This window comes from Zonotrichia leucophrys, chromosome 3 (assembly GCF_028769735.1).
Source record: "Zonotrichia leucophrys gambelii isolate GWCS_2022_RI chromosome 3, RI_Zleu_2.0, whole genome shotgun sequence".
Classification (NCBI taxonomy): domain Eukaryota; kingdom Metazoa; phylum Chordata; class Aves; order Passeriformes; family Passerellidae; genus Zonotrichia; species Zonotrichia leucophrys.
The window spans coordinates 84,517,744-84,542,331 of NC_088172.1; the positions used below are offsets into that span (position 1 = coordinate 84,517,744).

General features: G+C 40.6%; 1 protein-coding gene across 1 annotated transcript in view; it reads left to right on the plus strand.

The window, feature by feature from the left end:
- The window catches only part of RPS6KC1 (ribosomal protein S6 kinase C1), an 85,253-nt gene that overhangs the window by 18,566 nt on the left and 42,099 nt on the right, over window positions 1-24,588 (plus strand). Inside the window, exons 6-8 of the mRNA XM_064709089.1 lie at window positions 3,467-3,526; window positions 4,311-4,673; window positions 18,860-18,978. Of these exons, the coding sequence (XP_064565159.1) occupies window positions 3,467-3,526; window positions 4,311-4,673; window positions 18,860-18,978 (542 nt within the window). The remainder of the gene's footprint in view (window positions 1-3,466; window positions 3,527-4,310; window positions 4,674-18,859; window positions 18,979-24,588) is intronic.

The following is a 24,588-nucleotide window of genomic DNA, read 5'->3' on the forward strand; positions in this document are numbered from 1 at the left end:
TTCTAAAGGTGTACATGCTGACTTGGATACCACGTGTAGAGTAATTTTAGTGGCACTTTTAGGGGCAGTTCACTTGCACTAAAAAATAGTAGAGCTGTAAGGAAGGGTCAGTCAGCCCAAATAAATACTGTACTGGAGCTTCTTGCCTGCCTCTAGACTGAGTCAGTGAAGCATTTCTGTGTACCATGCAATCTTTTAGATACTTATGTATTTCTGAGTTATTCCTGGTCCTTGTGATGTCTATGGAATTCTTCTTCAACTCTTAAGTTTTCCTTTGGAATTGCTTAGCACTCATATATAAATCCACATTATTATACAAACACTTCTTAAGCTTACTTAGGAGGGGATCTGATCATTCTGGCATAGAATTTGCTTTGATAAAGCAGGCCTTCCAGGACAAAACATAGGTTTTGTTTTCTGACAGTGGTTGATTAATTTTTTCACTTGAGGTTGTATGACTTGCACTGGGATCTCTCTGTGTCAATAACTTTGTGCTTAGTCGTACAATATATTCTACATAGGAAGTGAGTTTTGCATTTTATTTTGTAGTACCTTCTATGATGTTAATGAACTAATGTCCCCACAATATTTTCTGTGAAGAGAAAAGTATAGAAGTTGTTGTTGTTGTTTATATATAAAACCATTTAGGTTTATGTTTATATAAAACATGTTTATATATAACATATATGTTTCTATGTAATTGTTTAGTTGAAGAGGGCAGTTATGATAAATAGCACTAACTAGTGTTAAAGGGTTTAAATTATTTCTGTGAAATTTAACATTTCAGATTCTGACAATGCACTCACTTTACACTGTGCCCTATAAAATAGACTGCTTCTAAAAGTGCTTAATGTGAACATTTCTATTCATTATTCACAAGGGCCTCATTTTTAGCAGAAGAAAACCACTTCCTTTATGTCAGATAAAATACTGAAAAGAAAAAAAATGCTGTAAAGTAGAAAAATTCTTTGATACCCTTCTGAATCGGCTGGAGGGCTGTTACGAGATCCTTGGAACAACTATGAGCACAGGAGTTGGATGTGCTGAATGTGAATTTTGTGGAGTTACATTTTCTAAAAACCTATGTGTCTTCCAGCTCACATTGTCTTATGCTTGAAAGCAGATTTTGGTGGGCAGGAGGCTGTGGACAGAAGGAACGTCTGTGTTTAAAACCTCTAGATGGCAGTGGCAATACTCAGCCCTGAGTCCTCTCCCTGACTCTCCTCACAGCTCTTGCCTGCAGCTGATTTTTCCCAGTCTGATTATGGCAATTAACAGTGGCTGGTTCACTCTGTCACCTTCTGTGGGCATGCAAGGGCCTCCAGGTGGGCACTGCTGCTTCAAGCTGTGGTGCTGAGAAGTAGCAAATCCATCCCTTAACAGGTGCTGCTGTTTGCTTTTGAGGGTGGGTTGTATTTTCTTTTATCTGTTCTTTCCAGACAAAGTTCATTTTGCAGAAGGTGTGCACATTAATGGTGGAAGATGCAAATTGACAGTAGTAGGAATGTTTTTGTACCAAAATAAGCAATAATTATCTTACTTGTAAAAGGAGTTTGGCAGTTCATGCTTTTGTAGGAATCTGCTTTTCCAGAGGCCAGGTTACCCAGGCTTTCCACCGGTTTTTGGAAGCTGTGTTTACTTTTCAGATACCTTTTTCAGACGAGTACAGAGATTTGTGTTCAATTTCAGCATCATTATTCTCATCTTATATTCCTGATAAACAGTCACTTTGTCTTCTCTGAGTACACTGGATGATGTTCAGATGTCGCACTTCCTCATCATAAATCTTTCTATATTAATTACTTACCAGATTCTTAAGAGAACTTCATCAGGAAGTTAATTATTTTTTTCATCTCTTTTTTTCCTCTTTCCTTCTGTTTTACCATGTACACAGTATCTTTCCAGAAATGATCCTGTGCACCTGAGATGCTTCCTACTCCATAAGCTGACTGGAAACCCCATGACTATAGTTGTGTGGTGCCAGCTCTGGACTCTAAACCTGACCCATAGAAAAGTTTGTTAGCTCAGGCTCTGTGCCATGCTAGCTGTGTTCATAGAGCTTTGGTCCACTTGGCTACCAGACAAGAGCAAATGTGGTTTTGTTTGGCCTGTAGGGAGGGGAACTTGAGTCTTTGTGAAATCTGCTGTGTGGATGGGCTCTGATTCATCTCATCTGAGTGACCAGAGCACCCTTCCAAGCCCCCCAGCTTTTCCATTCGTGGGTTCTCTCTGCACTCTTCTTCCATCAATCAGATCTGCTTTCATCACCTGGTACCTCTAAATTATGTTTAATAAATGCTCAGTTCTCCCCCCCAAATTTGATATTTGCTGCCCCTAAATTGAGCAGGTGAATGGCCCACTATTATAATTATGCTAGTTAATGAATCCTCTGCCCTCCTCCAACTTTTCTGTTGTGAGTTTTCCTTTCTCTTGCAGGACTGGTTTCAAGAGATCTTCAGCACATTGCCTTCTTTCTTCAAGAAAACACAGTTTTCTTCTCTGCCTGTACACTTCCCTTTATGGCCCTTCTATGAGAAGATCAGGACCATTGTCTGTGCACCCTGTCCCTTCCTCTCAAGTAGTATAGTGTCATAAGTATCACTGTCCCTTGCTTTTCAGAGAAAGAGTGGCTGGTAATTTGTTGGCCTTTTTCCTCTCACTCATGTTAAGGAACTACTGGCTTTTGGAAAAGCAGTATTTCTACAGTGCCTTCTTACTCCTCCTCCATAATTTGTAAACTCCTATAACTTTACAGCTGCAAAATGTAAAAGAAAGTTTGAGTTAGTTGCCTTTGAGTCAGTTCCTAGCTGCTGCCACATACTTTTTGAAAATAAGTCAGAATATGTTACTTGGAAATGTGGTTAAACTCATCACTCTGACAATAATATAGGAGAAAGCAGACAGCAGGTTTGAGCTCAGAATTTACTTTCTCTGTGCATGCAAACAGCTAAATGTCTTGACCTTGTTGCCTGTTTTATTGCCTCAGTGGGTACATGTGCCAAGGTGATAAAACAAACTGCTACTTGATATCCAGGTGGCACTGCCAAATTTGTGGCTTGCTCCATATGTCTCATGCAGAGTACTATTCTGGAATGACGTTTTTGAGACTGAAAGCTGGCTTTTTTTTTTTTCCCTTATGTGTAGGTCCCAGCTTTGAAAACTTTCCTGTTTTATGTCTCCTTAGCCATAAATCATCAGGTGAAGTGTGAGGTTTGAATAATCTCCTATCCAAGCAAGGACCTGTGTTTTGTTTTTTTAAATCTTGGAAGCAGTGAGAAATGGCAAACCTAATACCTATTTTTAATGGTGTGTTAACAAATGGGTATCTCTGATAGCCAGTCAAAGAGCAGTTTCATATTATATACTTTTACTTATAGGAGGGTCGTGTATTTTCTTTCTGATGGGAAAGGAACTTGTAATCTGTTGTACACATGGGTGTCAGAAATGTTTTTGTCTTTCTTTTCAGTTCGAAAGGATTTAAGTGGGCTTGATGATGTGACACTTACGAGCCAGTCGGAATGTGGAGGTGAGATCTGGAAGTTGTCTCCATTACATTTGTGGAAATTAAATAATTAGAAAACCCTAATGGAATGAGTGCCTTTTGTGGATGATAATCCTTACAGAATGGAATGGTATATATGTAAAATAGCATTGTTGCCATTTATTCCGAAATAACCATGTGAAAAGTACATGTGGTTTAGTTACTGAAGGTCAGTTTGCAGTATGGGTGTAGCGACTTATGGCAAATGTAAAATAAAATGTGTTAGCTCAGATCTGAGTGATGAAAGAGGTGTTAAATAATTTGTTTTACTGTGTGTTAGCAATGAAGGAAGATTGTATATATTACATGTGAGCTGAGTGCTGCATGATGCATAAGCTGACAGTAACTCTGTGTTAATTCAAACTTCTAATTTACTGTTTTGAGGATGCTTCATCTTGCTGATTATAAACAGTATGTTGGGATTTCTTGCAACAGTAATTTGGCTCCTGTCACACAGGTTTAGTTTTGTAATTTCCTGGAGCCCAATGGTGAATTGCTTTGGAAGTTTAAGTTGGGTGTTAGGTCTCTTCATTCCCAGTACTGAAATGAAGACTGGTTGTTCTGCAGAGTTTGTCATTAAGTTTTAAAATTATGTTTCTATAGGTGCAAAAATTTTTTTTTAGAGCAGCATTGCAGTCAGGGAGTTTCTGTGAGTATTCTAAGGAAACTGCATAAGTGAAAAGAGCTAAATCTTTGAATGGGCTAAGGAATTTTGAAGGCTCCTAAGGTATATGAGCAATCCAGAGTAATGATGCTTTCTGACTTCCAGGCTTCTCCAGTGACAGTGACCTGATCTCTCTGACAGTGGATGTAGATTCTCTTGCCGAGGTAGATGATGGAATGGCATCCAACCAAAGTTCTCCCAGTAGAGCTGCTGGCCTTTGTGTTGCTTCTGAACCCCCAGTCCAAAGCACACTGGCATCTGAGCAGGAGTGGAGCAAACCTGAAGGAGAAAAGGAAAGCCATGGTTTGTTTACTGGAAGCTTAAAATCCAAGCCAGGCAAACAAGATTACTTGGAGAAAGCAGGCGAGTTAATAAAACTGGCCTTGAAGAAGGAGGAAGAGGAAGATTATGAAACTGCCTTAAGCTTTTATAGAAAGGGGGTTGATCTGCTTCTGGAAGGTGTTCAAGGTATGGATCTTCTCATGCTGTTTGTCTTCTCCTTGGTTATGTTTGTTTGTGACATTTCCATGGCTAACATCAGCTGACTGCATTGTAGAGAAGTGATCTGAAATGCAGAGTTACATGTGCCTGGCTTTCATGTACTTGACAGCTGTGTGTGCATGTGAGAGAGAGAGAAACTTTTCTCTCTAAGACTGAATGATAATTTAGGGTCTCATCTTCCAAGTGCCCAATATCTCCTCTGTTAGAATCGCAGCACAACCTTCAACTTGCAGGTAAGTAGCAAAGTGCTCCACTTTTGCCTCTTTCCTTTTTATTGCCTAGCCATTAATTAATATGTAGCACTTGCAGCACTGTTGAAACATTATTTAATTTACATGGTTAAGTGAGGATTAATTATCCCCATTTTACGCTTGGGAAGAGGCAGACTCAGGTTAACTTCCCAATCACAAAAGGATTAGAATTGCTCTTGTCTCACAGCCTCTTGCTTCTTCCATTAAACTATTCTCCTTTTCTAGCTAAAGGATGCATAGAAACTCATATGCTTGCATTGCTAGAGGAGACCAGGGGTTTTTTTACCTTTTCAAAAGACTTTGGTCTGTCAATATATGTCTGCAAAAGCTGTTGTTAATAGACTGGATGCAACTACATGCAAACTTCTGCCTCCTTGCACCTTGTCAGTAAGGGAGAAAATTTTTTCCTTTCTCTCTCTTGAGAATCTCAAGTGATAACCTCATGTAGTCTGTGTTTTGTCTGACAGTGGCTTAAAACTATAAAGTACAGGGAAAGATTTGTTCTTTCCTGGAGTGAATTCAGGGTCTGTGTATTGTGCTTCTGTCCCACACAGATCAAATGAGTGAGATTAGAATTGTGCCTTTGTTTGACAGTGTACAGCACAGGTGCATTCTGCTCTTCCAGATCTGGACTTAGACATGAATGTACCAAACACACACAAGCAAGAAGCCTTTGCTGCATCCCAGTGGGATGCACAGCAGTGGTCCAGACCTTCTGAACAGTTGTAGCAATGGAAATTACCTGCTGAGCTGATTTAATGGGGCCTGGAAAAAAATAATGGGTAGGTTACTGATGAGAACTAGAGGTGTGAGCCAAGATATGTGCATAGCCTTTGCTTAAAGTGTCTTATACTTTTTGGCAAAAGTAAATCCACCTCTTTTCAAGTCTCAGTGATGTCAGTAGGGTTGCTGCTTTGCTGCTTGTTGTGGCTTTTCAATAGCATCCTTCCTTTCCTTGCCTGTGTTGTCAAAATGTTTTTCATTCTTAGTGTTGAATATGCTGGCAGTCTTCTTTTGGAGAGCCCAGCTATTCTTTCTTTGCAAGTACACTTTTTCACACACCTGTGGGCCATTCAGTTGTGATCTTCTGAAGGATATCCTATTTTGTCATAAACACCTCTGTCTGCCAGCCATGATGCAAGGCTGCCATGATACTGTTTTGAACTGACATTTCAAACTTCAACTTCAAAAGCTTTCTTTATTAAACAGTTTCAAACTGTTAGGGCATGAAAACAAGTCAGTCTATTGCCCATCAGTTTTGCTGTGGTAATTACCGTGTATACTTGAGTTGTGGCAGTGGTTAAACATGTTGGCTTTGAATTCATGGTAATTCTTAGAGTAACACATTTGCTTTAAAGTTATGAAAGACTTTTTGCATGTAGGTGACTTGCTCAACTCATGCATATGAACTTGTTAAACCAGAGTAGGTTGAACTTTTTATCTATATTTACCAAAATTTCCTCCAAGGATTTTTTTCTTCTTTGCTGTTGACTAACCACTCTTCTGGCTGCCTCAGATAACTATTAATCCATTTCTATCACCCTCTATCATCCTTGCTTTTCAGGCTAGGAAGAAATTCAAGGAATCTTAGAAAATTGTGATATTCTGCTTGATTTTCTTGATGCCACTCAGTGCAGTGGGAGTTACTAATAAATTTTTAGTGATGATTCCTTGTGTGGTGTGTCAGCGTTCCTGAAGGATGAAGAAACATGTAACCGGCACCTTTTTCTTTTCAGTCCCTGACATTGCATCTGTATTGCACACAAGAGGGAGTAATGGGAATGAGTTGCGTTTTAGGTGGCATCTTATCCCTTGGGATAATTGTACACAGTGTGGTTCCTAGCAGCCAGCTATTTCTTCATTTCTCTATGTTCCCCTGCATGGCTGTGAAGGAATATTACTTCTCTTCTGCGCATTCACACTAGATTTGGATAGATCCAGCTAATTTTGTCCCATTCTCCTTGAAGCTCTTGAAGTCTGGCAGAGAGACACTGTTGCCCTCTTCATGATGGCAGGGCTGGTCCAAACATCTTCCGAAAAACGTGCCATCTCCTGGTCTATGAGGACAGTAAAAAAAACCAAAAAAAACACCCCAAACAAAACTTTCTAATCTAGCTGCTTTGTGAAGGCAGTATGTTTAGCATAAATATGTGAACATTTAATGTATATCGCAGTAAAAACCCACAGAGCTTCTACCTAATCACTTGTTATTTAAACACCCCTAGTTATGTGTTTCACACTGATAATAACATACTCCTTTCAAAGATAAGGATGGTGCAATTATTGCAAAATGCTTCTGGTCGTCTGCCACTGATTATTTTGCGCCTCTTCAGTGTAAATAAGACTTTGTGTTTCACTCTCAGCTGTTAGAGTGTTCATCGATCCTTACCCACCTGTGCAGTGCCGCTGTCTCTGTGCACAGCCTCTGCAGAACGGGCCGCAGGTGGCCTTTTCCCTGGAAATGCAGTGACACGGGAATACATACAGACCTTGGCCACGAGGTGGCGGCAAGGAAATAGAAATTGCCACCCGAGACCTGGAATCGGGCCCTTGTAGCAGCGCCCGGAGATGGGGAAGGAATGGCACCCATCCTCTGTGCTGCCAGCTTGGCTTTTGAGCAGAGCACTCGCTCAGGTGCAGCGCCTGTTTCTGACACCCATGTGTACAACAAATCACAAGTTCCTTTGCCGTCAGAATGAAAATACATGACCCTCCTATAAATAAAATATATTATGGGAGCTGCTTTGGTGGGTCTGAGGGGTGAGGCTGTGTCTGGCACCAGTCACTCCTTTAGGCTCAGCACAAGATCTGCTCGACAAAACCATGCATGGCAAGGTTCAGTGCTGCAGGTTTATAGACCTGTGCTGGTTAGTCTGAGGTAGGTGCTTCCCCACAGGCAGCTGAGCACACTTGAGCCTGTTATATTCCCGATGACTTTCCAGCTCTCTGAGCTGCTGGCACTAGTGTTGGGCGAGGCAGGTGTTGTGTATTTGAGAAATGGCCATCCTGACTTTGTTTTCAGCTCTGTGCACATGCTCTCAGATGTACAGTGATGTTAATTATTCTGGGCAAGGTGCACATGTATTTTCTTTTGCTAGTCTCCTGCAGAATTTAGTACTAAATCCTTTCACGTCCTATTTGTAGTCCTGCCAAGAGACCCAATTTGTGTCCCTTGGGGAAAGACTGCGTGCTCAGAGACTGGCGTATACCTTGGACTCTGGGATCTGCTCCTTACACATGTCTGGCCTACTTCTGCTCCATACGCATCTTTGGTATTAACCAGTTGTCAGTGGGAAGAAGAATGAAGTCTTGGACTGGCAGTGTAGCCCTGGAACTGCACCTTTTGTGCCTTCCTGTTTTGTGTATACCAGGGCTGCCTTGCTTGCAGTGACAGGGAGTAGCTGCCATAATTTCCTTTTCCTTCTGAATGTGTACTAATGCTGCTGCTCCTCTTGTCTTTTCTGGGCATTGCTGCATGCAGGGTTTGGAAGCTCTTGTAAGACAGGTTGTGTAGCATGGTTCAACAGTTCTCTAGGAGCTGAAACCTTCTAGAATTCAAGGTTTTCTGCCTTTTAAAGCATACTGAGTATGCTAACTAACAGAAACTTTGGCTCACAATTATAGCTGTTCCTTTGTTTTGTTAGTATGTCAGAGCACTTTGAGGTCAGTGCATTGCTTCAGGCCTAGAGATGGAAAAAAATGCACTAATCAATAGCAAGCCACCAACTTCCAGCTGGAAGTTAACTCTGTTTTATGCAAAGCAGTGCATTCCCTGACTTTGGTATAGGGCATAGTTTATGATAGGAAGAAGCAGATCACGAGACTGAAATTATGTAGACTTTTTTTGTAATAAAGAAGGGAGTCCTGTTTGTATAAACTGCCCCTCTTTTTACAACAGCAGCCTTTCTTTAGTTATATCCATTATGGGTCTGGGCAGTCTGAGGTGTGTGATGAACAGAGTTAACACTGCTGCTTATTGCTGTGTTTCAGTAACTTCAGGCATGTGAAGAAGCAAGAATGCTGCACAGCATGGCCAGCCTAATTCACGTAGAAAAGTACAGGATCTCTTCCATGTGTTTTAGAAACCAAATGTGTTCATTGCTGGTCTGTCCATGTGCACATTAACATCTGAAGGGAGACGACCCATTTACTCCGTCGGAGTTTTGGGATGTTTGTTTTCACGTGTGTAGCAGCTGTGGCTGGGCAGAATGAATATTGATTTAGTTCAGGCAGCATGAACCCTGTTGCATGAAGTATGTGATGCCTCTGAAGTGTCAGCAGCCACAAGCTGTTTTCAGGTATCTCTGTTTTGTGTTAGGGGTCCACAAGTTCTGAATAAGCTGCTGGTGTCTTTGAAAGCAGGCTGTGAATGTCAGTTTTGCACTGCTCTTTGCTGTTTTAATGTTTATCCAGTAAACAGAGCTGGAACAAAAATTACACAAATTACTGGAACCTTGCTAAAATGACTTTGACTTTTAACCCAGAAATGCATGTACAATGAAATGCTGGGAATACTTTGGACAACTAGATGATATTTTTGGATATACTGAAAACAAACCAACTTGTGTCTAATTACTGGGATTATGATGGGCTGTGATTTGAACTTGTGATGGAGCCAGGGATGCAAACAGGAGCATGCTTGACAGAATGCCAAGAAGACAGTACTTTATGAAAAGGGAAACAGCCATGGCCTTCCACCAGCGCATTTCTGGCTTCCTTTGCTTGTTTGTTGAATGGCACTTGTGAAGACAACTTCTGTTACCACAGTAGCTATTTTAAATTCCTTTCACTCGTGGAGGCCTCTGAGTAGTGTTCCTCATTGATTGTTAACAGTTTCTGAGCTGTCCGGCAGATGTGTCTGGTTGTGGCAGTGTCTTTAAGGAAACAACAGACCTGTTTTCTGAGAAGGTGAGTTGGGGTGTGAGCTGATGTCTGCAGGGAAACCCTCAGAGTTGTGCTGAATTCCACAGGGAAGGTTGGTGATGGGGTGATCAATGCAAGTGTCATTTCCCCTGCCCTGACCTTAGGCTTCTGTGTTCCTATGGTGTGTTATCACTCAGCCTGTTTGCTGTAGAACTGTTTGGGCTGAGCTTTCTGAGCAATGCTACAAAGTGCTCCCTCCCTTCTAGTGTTTCATACAACCTTGAAATTACAGCTGCTGCTTCAGAAGAAAAGTGTGTGACAGGACTTGTCTGTTGACAAGCAGCTGGATTAAGAATGGATGCTGGAAATACTGTGGTTGGTTAAAAGAAAAAAAAGTCACATCTCTCCATGCTACCAGTGATGCTGAAACACATGCTGGTATGGACCATGAACTGTTCATAATTGGAATGTGTTGTCTCCAAGCCCATTGCAGACCATACAGAGCTTCAGAGCAGATCAGTGCTGTAGATCCTTCACTGTGCAGTAGGTGCTGCATGGACTACCCTGAGTGATGTCATTGCCTATGTGAAAGTGCTGGGTTTAGACACCTTGTTGTGGCAAACCAGTAAAATACAGCATGTGTCAGTAAAGTATGATTAAAGTATGTAGTCAATGCCAGCAACTGGTTACTGTATAAATACAGCCAGATCTGGCTATGTAAAGGAACACTTAAGGTGAAGTTCCAATTAAACTGCAGGACTTGTCTGCACCAAGAGGCTGATAAAGGTGTGAGGTTCGGTACATGCTGCAGAGCTTAGAGCCTTGCAATACATGTAAAAGTGAATTATAGCAATACCTGCAAGCCAGTGTGTAGGGTGTGATGCAGAGATGACTCTGAATGTGGTTACTTAGCAGGTGACTGTTAAAGAATTAATAAATACGTGACCAGGTGAGCCTTAGAAAGCTCATTTTCCTTCCCTCTTGGGACACAGCTAGCTCCATTGACTTGGTGCTGTTCTGACCTTTCCAAGATTGGAGTCTTTCCTCATAGCAGTTCCTTGCCAGGCTGCTGCCTGTGCCTGGCCTCTTTGACAGACATCTCTTCCAGCCTGCACTGCCTTTTATCTCAGCTGTTGTTAGCCACAACACTTAGCTGCAAAGTGCAGGAATCTTTTTTTGACTGTAGCTGTGTGGGGTTTCTGCCTCCCATCAGAAGACGCGGTAGGGCTGCCACAGTTCTTGCAGCATGCAGGGTAGACAGGGCAGACTGATTAGGTTACAGTGCCGCTGCTGTCCGCAGGTGAGAAATTTGAAGTCTCTGGCTGCAGAATTCAATGCCTTAGGCACTGTAGGTGAATTGAGGCAAATTACTGGAATAGAAAAATTGCATAGATAGGTTTAAGGGCATGATGCTGCATGATAATCAGTGCTCTGATTCTCTCCCAAACAGTTCTTGCATATACAGCTTCTCTCTTTTCACATCCTCCTTTTCTCTTTTCCTGTCCTCTTTTCCTCTTAACTCTTCCAGTATCTTAAAATAGCCTCCTTAGCTTCAGAGCTGTCTAGGACTAGTATGGGTTTGATCTCTTCAAGGCCTGCTGCTGGCTCTTCTGTTTTAGAGATTCTTGTGAGTGCTCGGGGAAAAATACCATTTCCCATAGGAGTATATAAAAATACATATGAGTTGCATTTAATACATAAATAGGAGTAATATTAGACTGTCAGGATTTATGAATCTCATAATTGGGTTTTTTTAATCTGCCTTTCTCTTTTTTTTCCCCGGCAGTAAACTGTTCTTACTTGAAGGGGTAGGTGTCTGTGTGCCTGGATTCCCTCTGCTCTGAAGCAAGGGATGTTTGTGGATGCTGATTTTAATTTGAACTTGTCGTTTTAGTCAAGAAGTGCAGAGAAGTTGGAAATTTCCTCTCTCTCATGGTGGTGGCCTGGATAACATCTATCCTTGCCCTGGCTGTCAGTGTTCTTCCCCTGTTCCATTGGTGCTTGTGTTGGAGGACTTGCTGCTGCTGTCACCATTTTGTTCCTTCCACTGTGCTAGAATGTCACTGCTTGTTCTTCTGTCTTGAAACACTTAGAGTGTAGTTCTATGGAAGAACATTCAAGAATATTTGTCATATTAAGTCTTATTTGGGTGAAATACTGCACAGTTAAGACTACAAGTATTAGCAGATAGATGGGAAGTTAAGATTTTCCTCCCTGAAATGCTGGATGCTGTGACCATTAATTTTATTTTTACCAGGTACATGAAAAGCTACCACCACCTTGTGGATTTAACATGAGAGTTTATCTAGAAGCAGATGTTTGTTGGTTAATATTTCTAACAAGTTACAACATCTTCAGTGTTACTGACTCCTTCTTAACTCAAACACACTCACTCAAACACATTTCACCCACACCATCTTCTGTGTAAGCTTAACTTTGGCAAATGTGCCAACATTTTTTTTTTCCCTGGAGAAATGTTTACCTAGACATTTACATGACAGGTGTGTAGCCATAGGTTTTCTACAGGATGTAGAACTGGCAACATCCTAGGAAATATAGATCTCTAAGGGTCTCAGGCTACCTGCAGTGAAGATGATGTAAGTAACATATGGACATAATAGTTACCAGCACACTGGAAAGTTGGAAGAAGAATTTGTAGGCATTCACTCACTGTCACAAATTTGTGCTTTGGTGTGAAAGGTTTGACTTCTAAGTGGCTTTTCTTCTTGGTTGATAGAGTGAAGTACTGTCCTGAATCTTCAGAAAAGCAAGAAAGAATGGTTCTGATAAATGTGTTGTGTCTTAATAAATCTCAAAACCTTAAGAAAAAATAAAAAGAGGAAAAAAGATCACTTCAAGCTGTTTTATCATAAAGGACTTAACCTTTGTCTTATTATTTAATATTTACAGGTTTTTTTCAGCAGCAGAATTTGATCAGCACCTCAAAGTAACTCACTGTTAATATAATGTAAAGCATACTAGAGCTGATGAGGTAGTGGTCTTATTTCACAATTCCAAGCCCCACCTGCTGCTCAAATCTATAGCTCTTTCCTTGATGCTGCAGTATCCGTCTACCCCAGCACCTGCCACATTTCACTTAAGTAATTGTTTGAGAATTAAAGGTTACCCTCCCTCCTGTGAAAGTTGGTGGAGACTCGTTCCAAAATCAGCAGCTTTTCCCCTTCCTGAAATAAATTTTGGGGTTATAAAACAGTGTCCAAAGTCATCACAAACCCGTGCTGGATTATGAGTCGCATTGTCACTTACGGTGTGCCTGAGCTTTTGTTTGGCTAATATGGACAAAGGAGTCTGCTTCACATGATGTAAGAAGTGTTTGCCCTAAGAAGAACAGAGGTCCTCTTGAACCAATTAGGCAAAAATAACAGCTGGGCTACCCACTAATAAGGAAGGTGCTGCTAAACCTCTTTTCATTGTGAGAAGAAATAAATCTTTTAAGGCTTACTCCCTTGCATTTTTATAGAGAGCAATTCTTTGAAAAATTCAGCAATCCAGCTGGGTGATATGTGCAGGAAGACTGTGAAGAAGATAAAGAAACTTTTAAAAATAAAAAATGGTATTATAGCTGTTAGATTTGGCAATTATAAATGTTTCATTGAAGATTTCAGTATTTAGAGAAAGTTTTACTGTTTAAATTGTTAAGAACGTGGAGTTTGGGGCTGGCACAACAGGCAGTCTCGTACAAGTTCCTTGTAGCTTGTTCTGCAGGAGGATATTCCTTCCTGGAGCAAATCTCTTCTGATATCTTCTTTAAAGGAAGGCAGCCCACATATATTTTTAGTAAGTCTGAGAGAAAAGCAGGAAGAGGAGGTCACAGAGGATTGGGACAAGTAATATTAACTTTATGGCCTTACTTTTTCTGTGAAAATATTCCTGTCCTGGCCACCCACCTACTCAAGTAGGGAGTGCGCCTGTGTTGCCCTGACAGATTAACTCTTGCTGAGGAAAACCTCTTAACACCTTAAGGGGGATGATTTGGAACTGGTCAGGCACAAAGAAAGGAAGGGATATCTAGAATTCCTGGGTGGGTGCTACATATAATGATTTAATGATTTTTGGGGTTTTTTTGTATATGTTAGTAGCAAGTGGCAACTAGAAATATCTTTATCATCCAGAGAGAAACAGATCTTCCCCATGACTTCATCCTGGATCCTTGGAAGAGAATAGTTACACACCAGAGCAACTTTGACAGCACTTCTGTGTGTCTGAGATGTGTTCTCCTTGTAGTATCCCAGATTATTTGAGGAAAAAGGACAGATTTTTGGCCACAGTCTTTACTGACCCAATTTTTTTATTTGTCTGAGTTTATTGAATATGGCCCCCTTTCAATAGCTTTTTGCTATTACTACCTAAGCATTGGTAATTTTACTATATGATAGAATTACAGAAGATTTGATGTGTGAATGAGCAGTTAACTGAGCTGAACACTTGAGCATTGAGTTAGCTGATCTCTTCAAGGTGTGTCCTCTTCTGAGGTACTGTGAAGTGTGAGTGAAGATTCTGAGAAGAAGACAAACATAAATATTGCTAGTTTTCCAGATGCCACTGCTGTACATTATGGAAGTGCTCCTTGTTTGTGTTTTTTGTTCAAATCAGTGCACTGTGGGCAGACAATCAGACACAGAAGAACTCAGTGGCACAATTATTCCAATATTTGTGGTTTTCCTGTCAAACCCTCAAAATCATTTGAGTGTTGTTAGGAATATCTATGTTTGTAAATATATTGTAGCTGAGCTGTTTTTAGAAATATAAATTAAAGAACAAATTTTAAATCATTGGCTGCTGTCCTAATATTCTGGCTTGCTGTTACTTTAGTCAGTGGGTGGCCTGGTCAGCCTTTCCAAAGCCAATTTTCATTTTAGGATATTTTTACTTCTTTGAAATAGGCAAAGCCTTTGGAAAATGAGGGAGCAGCCTGCTTGTGCTTGTGTGTGTGGATGAAGGCTTATATGTGCAACAAAGTAGCTGTAGAGTTTTTATATTCTGTTTGCAGTAATAGTAAACAGAGCATCTAAAATAACCACTTGCACATTGCAACAAACACATCATCATTTGCTTAAAAAGAGTTATAATTACAGTTGACGAAGCATGGACACCATAAAAAATGCATTAGTTTGGCTTGACACATTAATTACCTGTTTTTGCAGATGTTTTTATATATTGTTGTGTGAACAGTTTACAAAATAATTACAGGAAAGTCATATGGAAAATAAACTAAGTGGGTGGTTTCTCGCCTTAATATTTTCATTCATGTGAATCTGTGTGAGGCACAGCTGCTCTGTAGCAAAAGCAGAGAGAGAGAGAAATGGGGAATCTTGAGGGGTTTTTATTCTAAGGTCCCTATGATCAGCCTTGCTGCACTTTTATATCTTGCTTTAGCAGTGTAGTTTTTAAAAGTGTAAAATGACATTGCTGATTTAATCCCAGTGATCAGGAGGGGAGAGGAGCTTTGATCCTGATCAGATGAAACATAAATCTTCTAATATCTAGGAAAATAAATGAAAAATCAATATTATTTTAAGCAGGATGAGCTTTTATGAGCAGTTGTAAAGATTCATCAAAGGCTTTGACACAGTTTAAACATTTCCTGTTTGCTGGCATTTTAAGAAAAATGCCTTTCAAGTTTAAATTGTAATTAGAGAGATACCTCTTTAGATTACTGTGAGCTAACCACAGAGTGGAAATAGGAGCTCAATATGCTCACACAATATTTAAATCAAAAGTTCTTAACTAGGAATAAATGATTATTCCTAATTTATTATAAAATTAAATTGATTCTTTTGAAAATACATTTTGCTTAACCAAAACCAGTATTTCATGACACAATGTAACACTGCATTTAAAAAAACCCATGGAGTCCGAATCACAGCTTTGACATCTGTCAGATATAAGGATTTGTTCTAGTACTGTGTTTTAGTGATTTATTTGGTTTTAAGTGAACAGTTCTATGACCTCAAATTTGGCACAAATGCTAAAGATTATTTTTAGCTTAATGGGGTCTTTATTGTTACTGTCTGTATTTGAGGCTTTTTAAGTAGCATTTACTTGTTTATTAAATTTATATCCTGTATTTATTTACAGATTTTTGTGAGATATTGGCTGTTTAAATGGGAATTTGTATTGCAATGTAGCTTTTACATTTTCTTGGTTAAACTAATGCAAAAAAATAAAAAGCCAAAATCCTATTTTCATGAACCTAATTCTCAGTCATCCACTTGTTAAAGTATTCAGACACTGAACTGTTAATGATCTTATCCACAAATACAATGTGGGAACTTGTTGAATAAATGTTATTTTTTGAATTCACACCCTTTTTTATAGCTGAAGATTTTAATGAGAGGAACAGCTTGCAAAGGTTATTTAACAAATTATTCGGGAAGGAAAAGTAGAAGGAAAACTGGAATTAATGTCTTGTGAAAGTAGGGAGAACAAAGACAGCTCTGAGGGGACATCCTAGCTGGTTTGCCTTAATTACTGTAAAATTACTGAAGCATTGGAAAAAAGGAACATCCAAACTAAATACACATAACTAACAATTAAGCAGTAAGCTTGACTTTTATGGTAGCCTTAGACACTGACCTAGCAGTTTTCTAGCAGCTTGAAGGAAATGCTGGCTGCAGAGTTTATTGTTGCTGTGCAGATGTCTTGCTTTCCCCGAGCAGCTGCCACTCGGTGTGTCTGAGAGAACGTGGGTGTTCACCAGTGCAGCAGCACGAAGAAGTTTGGTGGTGCTTTCACACTACCTGCAGAGATGAAAGCCAGAGTTAGTCCTGTTTTAGGAAATTGCAACACGGGCTTATTGAAAAAAATACTGTGTATCTACTCTCTTTTGATAATGCCAACTTCAACTTCAAAGAGTTGAGTGATGCTATTTTTTTGTTTTTATCCAGGTGGGAATAATACTGGCAGTCTTAGGAAGGGAATTTTTAACCAAGATTTCCCTAGGTCTTTAGAGTGAGAGAAATTACTGAGATATTGATAAATATCCATAATATTGTATGCGGAAAGTGCACTGAAGTTCTGTCTGTCTCAAATGAAGTGTAGACAAAGGTTTTTACAGAGCAATCTTGTGTCTATATCCAAGGAGGGAGCAGAGCAGTCTTGTGTCTATATCCAAGGAGGGAACAATCACTTTTTCCTCCTGTTGTGAGGTGGATAGTAAAATTTACAAGAGCTCACTTATCCCAGAACTTGGAGTAGATCCAAAGTCTCTTCTGCTTACTCTTGATGGAGTCTGGGTGTGATGGTTCTGTGTGTTTGGGCAGTCTCTAGTTGTGATATGAAAGGAATGGGAGTCTCTATTTTAAAACAATCCACCTTGACCCCTACCTTTAATTCTGTCTTTGAAAATCTCACATTGTCTTACACATTGCCCCTGAAAACCTCCTGCAGTAATTTCTGAATGCAGGCATTCACACAGTAAGTTCTCTATCAGAAGTTCCATAATAAGCTTGCCCTTTTTTATGAGACTCATTCTTGATAACCCACAATAATCCTTTTTTTTTTCTTATCAGTTACAAAGTTTCTGGTTGAACTCCTTCAAGGTTACACTCGGTTCCTTTCATGGCCCCGTGATCAGTGTCTTACGAGCTCCAGTCTTTGTTAATATCTGTTATCTGCCGTTGGTTGGGGTTTGTGTATCTGTGTGTTTAATTTATTGCCTCTCCTGTTCCTTGCCTTGTCTTTCATGTGGAGTAGCTGTTGGGCAGATATCCTTGCAGTTCCTTGCCCTGTTGAGCATCGGTTTGAGAGGTGCTGCTTGCACCTGGCAGTGCAGAGCCTGTCACAGTCAAGGCTTTGTTTCTGCAAGTCTTGGATGGCCTCAGTTAGGGCTGGGAGAGACTGTCAGGGCCACATCAGGTCTTTGCTGACCTTCAGTCTTCTTCTGGGACAGTTGTCTCTGTCTTTTTTCAGCATAATGATCTCATTTCTCTGTTGTAACAGTTGAGTCTCGAAGTCTCTTGTCTTTGTTAGGTGGTTGAGGTTGGTTGGGTGTTGCCATCACAGGTTGAGTCTGTTACAGCAATACATCGCTCAGGATGTGAATGCCTAAGCCAAACTGAAAGCTTCAGAGTGAATTCAGTGTTTGTGTGGTGCCATGTGGTTCTCACCAAGAGTTTGGCTAGATCAGAACTAATACAGTGGTTGTGTGGCCATCTGGAAAGTGAAGTAGTTGGTGCAAGTGCTTATTGCTTTCTTCTCATGTTACCCCAAGACAAGAGGCGAGGAATGTCTAGCACAGAAAAACTGAGAGCAGGAGTTCTTAGTGCCTCTCCTCAGTTGCCTTCTTGCTTTCAATAGCATTTCTGGACTTCATGTATAATTAGGAGGGTCCATACTGGATACCTGATGTCGCAATATGACATGAAATGAATGACACTCACATGCTGGGATGTCTAAGGCAAAAAAGCACGTTTATTTTTGGACTTTGATATTTATAGAATTCTAAAAGTAACTATGGATTTGAGGATGAAATTGCTACTTCTCCAACCACACTGGTCAAACTAACAGTCTACTAATTCTCTCCTCTTCTAGAAAGTAATGCAGAATAATGATTATTTTGATGAAAAGTGTGTGAGAAACTCTATTACAAAAATGTAAACATCAGAAGATTTAGAAGAACTTTAGAAGAACAGGGCAACAACCTGAGGGAAAAATAAGTTCATTGTTTTGTTATAATCATCTTATTTTGTCTTTCCTAATTGATTTTGCTTTTTGGAATGCAGGGTTTGGATCAGTGGTTTGTTTCAGTTCTTATCTATGTTACCATAGGAACATATACCAAATAACAGAAATATTAGGAAAGGCTTTTTATTTACCGTAGTCTATAGCAAGGCCTAATTTGTTATTTGTGCAGAACTCTGAGATCACAGTACTGGATTTTTAGAAGATGCATATCTTTAGGTTTGATTATGAATAACCTAAAGGAAATCAAAAAGGTAGAATCAAAGCAGTCATGTGCTTTGATTGCTTAGTACCTCTCTCTTTATAGAAAACATCACTTTTTTTTTCTCCATTGAGGTGAATCAAGTCCAACTCGTCGAGAAGCGGTGAAAAGGAAGACTGCAGAATACCTTATGCGTGCTGAAAAAATTTCCAGTCTCTACCATAAAAACTCTGAAGATGCATCTGTTTCTATGGTAGGCTTTAATTAATTTTTTTCTGAATTCATTTTTTTCAGAATTTGTTATAATTAAGTAGCAAAGCATATTCTAGCTTAAGGTTCAAAAGCTGTCTAGAATTTCTCTTTTGGGAGGCTGGAGGAGTATTTTGATGTTGTGTTTCTGTTAAGTTGCCATTCTTTCTGATTCTTCATAATTTTAAGGGGAGTGCTTGGTTTAACACAGGACTGCTTTTCATGTGCTTTCCTACTGCTCATGGTTGATGATGTAGACATTTTTCATCATGCTGAAGAATCTAAAGGTAAAGGAAAAAACCACTCTAGAGTGTAACATTTCATTTGACTTTTCCATGAGAATGCTGGTTGGTCCTGTAGGGAGGGAGAAACCTGTTGGTTTCTTTAGCCTGGCACATAGTGATGTATCACAAGTGAGTCAAGCACAGAGTAGAGGGGATCAAATTAATTTTCCACAGAACAAGTCCTTAACAGAGCAAAGGTTCTTCCTGATCCTTTGAAATGTCTCTCTTGGATATGCTTGTGGGATCAGTTCCTTTTTGATTTTTGAGAAGTTTCTGTGCTAATTTCTTGAGCAGAACACCTTTATCTGTGCTTGTACAAAAGACAAACAAAGCTTGTTCTAAGACACCCTCCATAAATATCTAACTTGTCCTTCCTTAAACAGTTCCTTTAGGATTGATCTGTTTCTACTTTAGACTTTTACTGCAGTCGTGTTAAACTGTGTTATTGTCAATGACTGCCCTATTGCAGTAAGTATAAAAGCTGCAAACTTCCTGACTCTCTAATATCAAGGGATAACAAAAGGGATAGAAGATATTGCTTCTTACTTTGCACAGATCTAAAAATGCTTTAAGGAGACAACTGCTGCAAAAATTGGAAGCCTTCTAAAAGCTGTCTATCTAATAAGTAAATTTAAAAAGCAAAGATAGTGATTTTTTAAGGTAGATTATTTCATGTTGAGAGCCCACAAGTACAATTTTGAGGATGTTCCAAATGGGATATATTTTGTGAGGCATGGAGTCTTGCTGTTGCTATGAACTGTACTTTGAACAATTTAATATTTTGGACAGATACGAACTCCTACTAGGTATTCTTTCTTTGGGTCAAACACCCCTGAAAATGGGGAAGAAGCTATATTGAATGGAATCCTCAGTGTGTTTGGAAACTGAAGAACAAGAGAAAAAAATCCATGAACAACCTATTTTTGCCTTTTTATAAGTTTAAAAACTAACTGTGGTTGAGAAGGAGGAAGAAATAGGTTGCATTTTTCTGTGTGAGCTTAAGAGGTAAAGTATTTCCTCTTTTATGCTGTACTGAATAAGACACATGCCTTCTTTGCAGATCCAAAGAAAAGCAGATTTAATTGGGATAAGACAAGAAAAAAAAGCAGACAGAATAAAAAACCATTCTCCTCCTGTGTTGAGACTCAAAATTGACAATCATGGCAAATCTTGTTTTGTACAAAGTGTTGCACCTGGCTGATTCTCCTGTTTACAAAAAAGGCCATGCAGCCATGATTTAGCCTTGTTTTTTCCCTAAGTTTGTACATGTATTTTAATGTCCTTTATTTGCTGCTCTTCATAATGCATGAATTTTACTTTTATCTTAGAATTTTGGAATTTGCTGAAATCGAGGGCAGAAGGTCTTTATGGGTCATGATAGTTGTGGTGAGAAACAGCTTGTCTCTTGTTCATAGCTGAAAGTTACCTGGAAGAAGAACTTAACTCTCAAAATTATGTGAGGGTAGTGGTAGGGACCACAAAGAATTGGCACGCTCTGTGCTTTTGCTTAATGTCTTAAGGAAAATGAGGAATGTGGCTGTTCCCATGTGTTGGCCGCTGAGCAGGCCTGAATTGTTGCACTTTAGTTACTGCTTATTATTTTTACTTCCCACGATAGTTTATATTGGAGTTTTCATGAATTGTACCACTCCATATGGACAGTGATAAGTGCATTTGGGAGATACCAGTGGCAACTTGCTGATACTTTGTGTCCTTCTCCTAAAGATAGTAAGTGCATGATGGGCAGGGTTGGTGCAGTACCTGGGCCCCTGTTAGGAGTGGCAGAGTGCAGTTTTGCTATGGAAAGCTTGGTTCACTGCAGGGAATGTCATGGGCATTTGTACCTTGGAGGATGAGGTCTGGCTAGTGAGTGGGCATGGGCATTTAAGGCAAAGTGCTCTTGTTCATGACCTGGTGTCACAGGGCAGAACTGCTTTGTCACCCCTGTCTGCTGGAGGTGGCTTTGTGTTTCCTGTGGTGCCCTAAACACATGGAATTTTACCTCCTTCTCCGCCACCAGGCCTGAGACCTGTCCAGCAAGGGAAGGGGCAAGCTCAGAAGTGCAGGTTCAGTTATTGTCCTGCACTTCTCAGCCTGTCAGATCTCCCAAAGGCCAGGGATGCCAGCTGTGTGCTGAGCCATGTGCTGAGCCACCTGCAGCAGTCTCAAAAGACTGTGCCCACTAATTATGCCCTTTGCCATCTGAACCCCAGGTGAAGATAAAGCACAGAGCCTGGCTTTTCTCTGGGAGCCCAGGCAAGGAGGAAGTGAGCCATTGTTTTGTGGCTGGAAATGCCAGGCCCTCGCCTCTTCCAAAACCAGATTTCCCTAAAGAGGCAAAAGTCTGGTTATTGAGAGCTGAGAAGCAAAATTATCTTTGATGTCATGGAAACCAAATGAAGAACAACTACTTTGTTACTTTTCAGCAGTGCAGCTCTCAAGGATAGCATCCTTAGCAACCACCCTGCTGCTTGCAAGTTCAAGTGGTCGAGAGAGGAGCACAAGAAGATGGTATTTGGAGAATCCTTGGCATTGTTTAAAGAAAGGTTTTGGGTAGAGGGCTTAAAAGAAACTTAGGGAACTGACTCAGCTGTGCCCTTGAGCTGGGAACTCATCTGAGTGCCTTGTAAACACTGAGAAAAGCCTTGCTGTGACCCATAAGAGCAGGAGATGTGGAGACAGCTTCTGGAGCTTTTAAACAGGCACGTGAACCTTCTGGAAAAACAACCTGCAGCAAATGCTGTCCTCTTCTTCTTCCTTTGGTGCAGCACAGCACCCTCAAGGGCTGTCTCTTGGACAAGTGCTGCAGAGCACTGTGTGAGAGCAGCACTGGGTCATTTTGCAGATTCTCAAGCTGCATTTTCTCCTCTGCCCCTTTATTAGTAGTGTTTCTGGGGAGCCATCTCCAAGCCTGAGTGGGAGCTGCAGCAAGAGCCTCTAAATCCCACTGGCCTGACCATCAGAAAGCTGGAGTCTTGCATAGCTGTCAGCTGCAAAGCCCAGCACAGCTGCTTGTACACGCTGTGGGGCAGTTTTAACTTTGGTAGTTTTTATAAAGCATATTTTTATTCCCTCTTTGAAATTAGTTCTGATTCTACGTACGCTAACTTCGCATATTCAGAGTTGTTTCTTTTTGCACCATTATGAAAGCTGTTGTCTTTCACAATGTCAATTATTTTTGATTTTTCAAAGCAATTTAGTAACAAGAGATACATGCAAGCCTTAACAGAAGAAGGAGTCTTTGTGGTTTCCATAAGATATCTTTCTAAAATTCTCATTAAATGTGCATGAAAATTACATGAAGTGTAAAGAAAATGCACTGCTGTAGTTCTGTGAGATATAAATTTAACATAAGAAATTCAGTCTCAGCTTCCAGGATCACATCCAAGGTGTGCCCCAGCTTCAGGAAAAGTGTATTCCCCAGCTGGTGCTCACTGAGGGCCTCCTGAAGCACACTGTAGTTCTGTCTGGTTCAGATGCAGAAATCCAACCTGTTTTTCTGCTGGTGCAGAGAGAGGAAGAGGCCAGGATGTTTGCCATACCAGGAGAGCTGGAAGCACTGACACAGCCATGAGGCAGATTCCAGTGTATCTGCATCAAAACAAGGCATCTCCTTGCTGCAAGTGAAGATCTGGCTATGCTACAGGTAGACAGATATTGAAATATCAGACTCAGACCTCTGGATGGCAAAGGGAGATTGCATTTTGATGTGCAGGTCTGCACTGGTGTACATGAAAGTTCTCTTTTCTTATCCTGAGGATCTGTGGTGACTGATGTCGAAGGTGGCAGCATGAGCAGCTAAATTAGCAGAGCTTTCTGGGTGAAAGAATGAAGAGGGGAAAGTAAAGATCAAATATTTAATCAGAGGGAAATCCAGGGAAAATAGCAGTTGTGTTGGGAAAGCTTTGAGACACCAGTGCAAGGGGCATCACTGCTTGAGCACGTGGATTGCTTTGAGCAGCTAAGGAAGGACCAGGACTCCACCATTCCTCATGTTTCACTGCATCCCAGGAGGAAAAGGGTGCAAGGAACCCCACCACAGATGCTGGGGTGTCCCCAGCCTGGGATGTACATGGTGTGGGTTTTGGGGTTTCCCTGTGCGAGGCCAGGAGCTGAATCCTTATGAGTCCCTTCCAACTGAGGATATTCCATGATTTCCCATCAGATGGTGTTTGTGTCACTGGGCTAGGGATAGTGCTCTTGCCTTAAGTGAGGTTAACATGGCATGCCCTTTCTCTTACTTGGCTGGTGGAGTTCTGTGCCTCCCTCTGCCCTTCTCCCTGCTGGCAGTGATGCCAGAGCTGAGGCAAGGGCTCTGCCCGTGTTCCTTGTGTAGCTTACAGAGCCAGAGCTTCCCAAAGGCAAGCAGGGGCCACAGGCTGCTGGGTCCTTGCAGGAGCATCACAATCAGCATCAGCCTTTTCCTCTTGGAATCTGCACATGCTGTAAAAGGTGATGGTGGGAGAGGATCTGGTGATGCCTGTCCTAACTCTGGATAAATCCAGCTGTGCTGCTCAGAGTGTAGTCTGGAAATAGAGAGGGCATGACCACAACAGAGAAGACCCAGGGATACCTGAGCAGCATGCTGAGCATTTGGACAGGCTGCTGAAGGCCTTCTGCAGGCAGAGGTAGCCTGACAGTTTGTCCTGAATATTTGTCTCATTTCTAAAGGCAAATGAAGCTTTTTATTTTTTTTGTTATCCTCCTTCCTGTATTTTTTTGTTCCTCTGTTTTTTGATGAGAGTGAGGGTTTTTAGTTATTTTTCTTCTTGCTGCCTAGATGCTGAGCTTGGATTTTTACTCTATTCAGAGGAGCAGGCTGTTTCATAGAGTGCTTAATTGCTGTAGTTTTGGGAATTGTTCTGGGAATTTAGAGTTTGCTTCCAGCCTGCTTCACAACAGAATGTGATGCCTTCCCATCATTGGGCTCTTCTATTAGACTTCTGAAACAGTGAAACCAAAGTACTGTAAAGAGCAAAACTGATAAAAATGGAGAGCCTGCTGGGAGCTGTGGATGTGATTGTAAATCCCTTTAAGGTAAGAAGTGACTATAGAGCACACTTATAAAAATCAGTGTGTATACATACTATTATCAACTGTGTCACCACTGGTCACATTTAGAGAAGGACCTAAAATATATATACTGGGGCTTTTTGGCTCTTTGGACAGGATGGGTGCAGAAATCTGATTGTATAGCATTATTAGACAACTATTAACTTCTGCAGAGATGTATGAACTTAATTCATGGTTGAAATGTTATTCATAAGAGAAAATATTAAAAGTGTGATTATTGAGGAATGGTTATAAAATGTAAAAGCAAGCAGATAGAA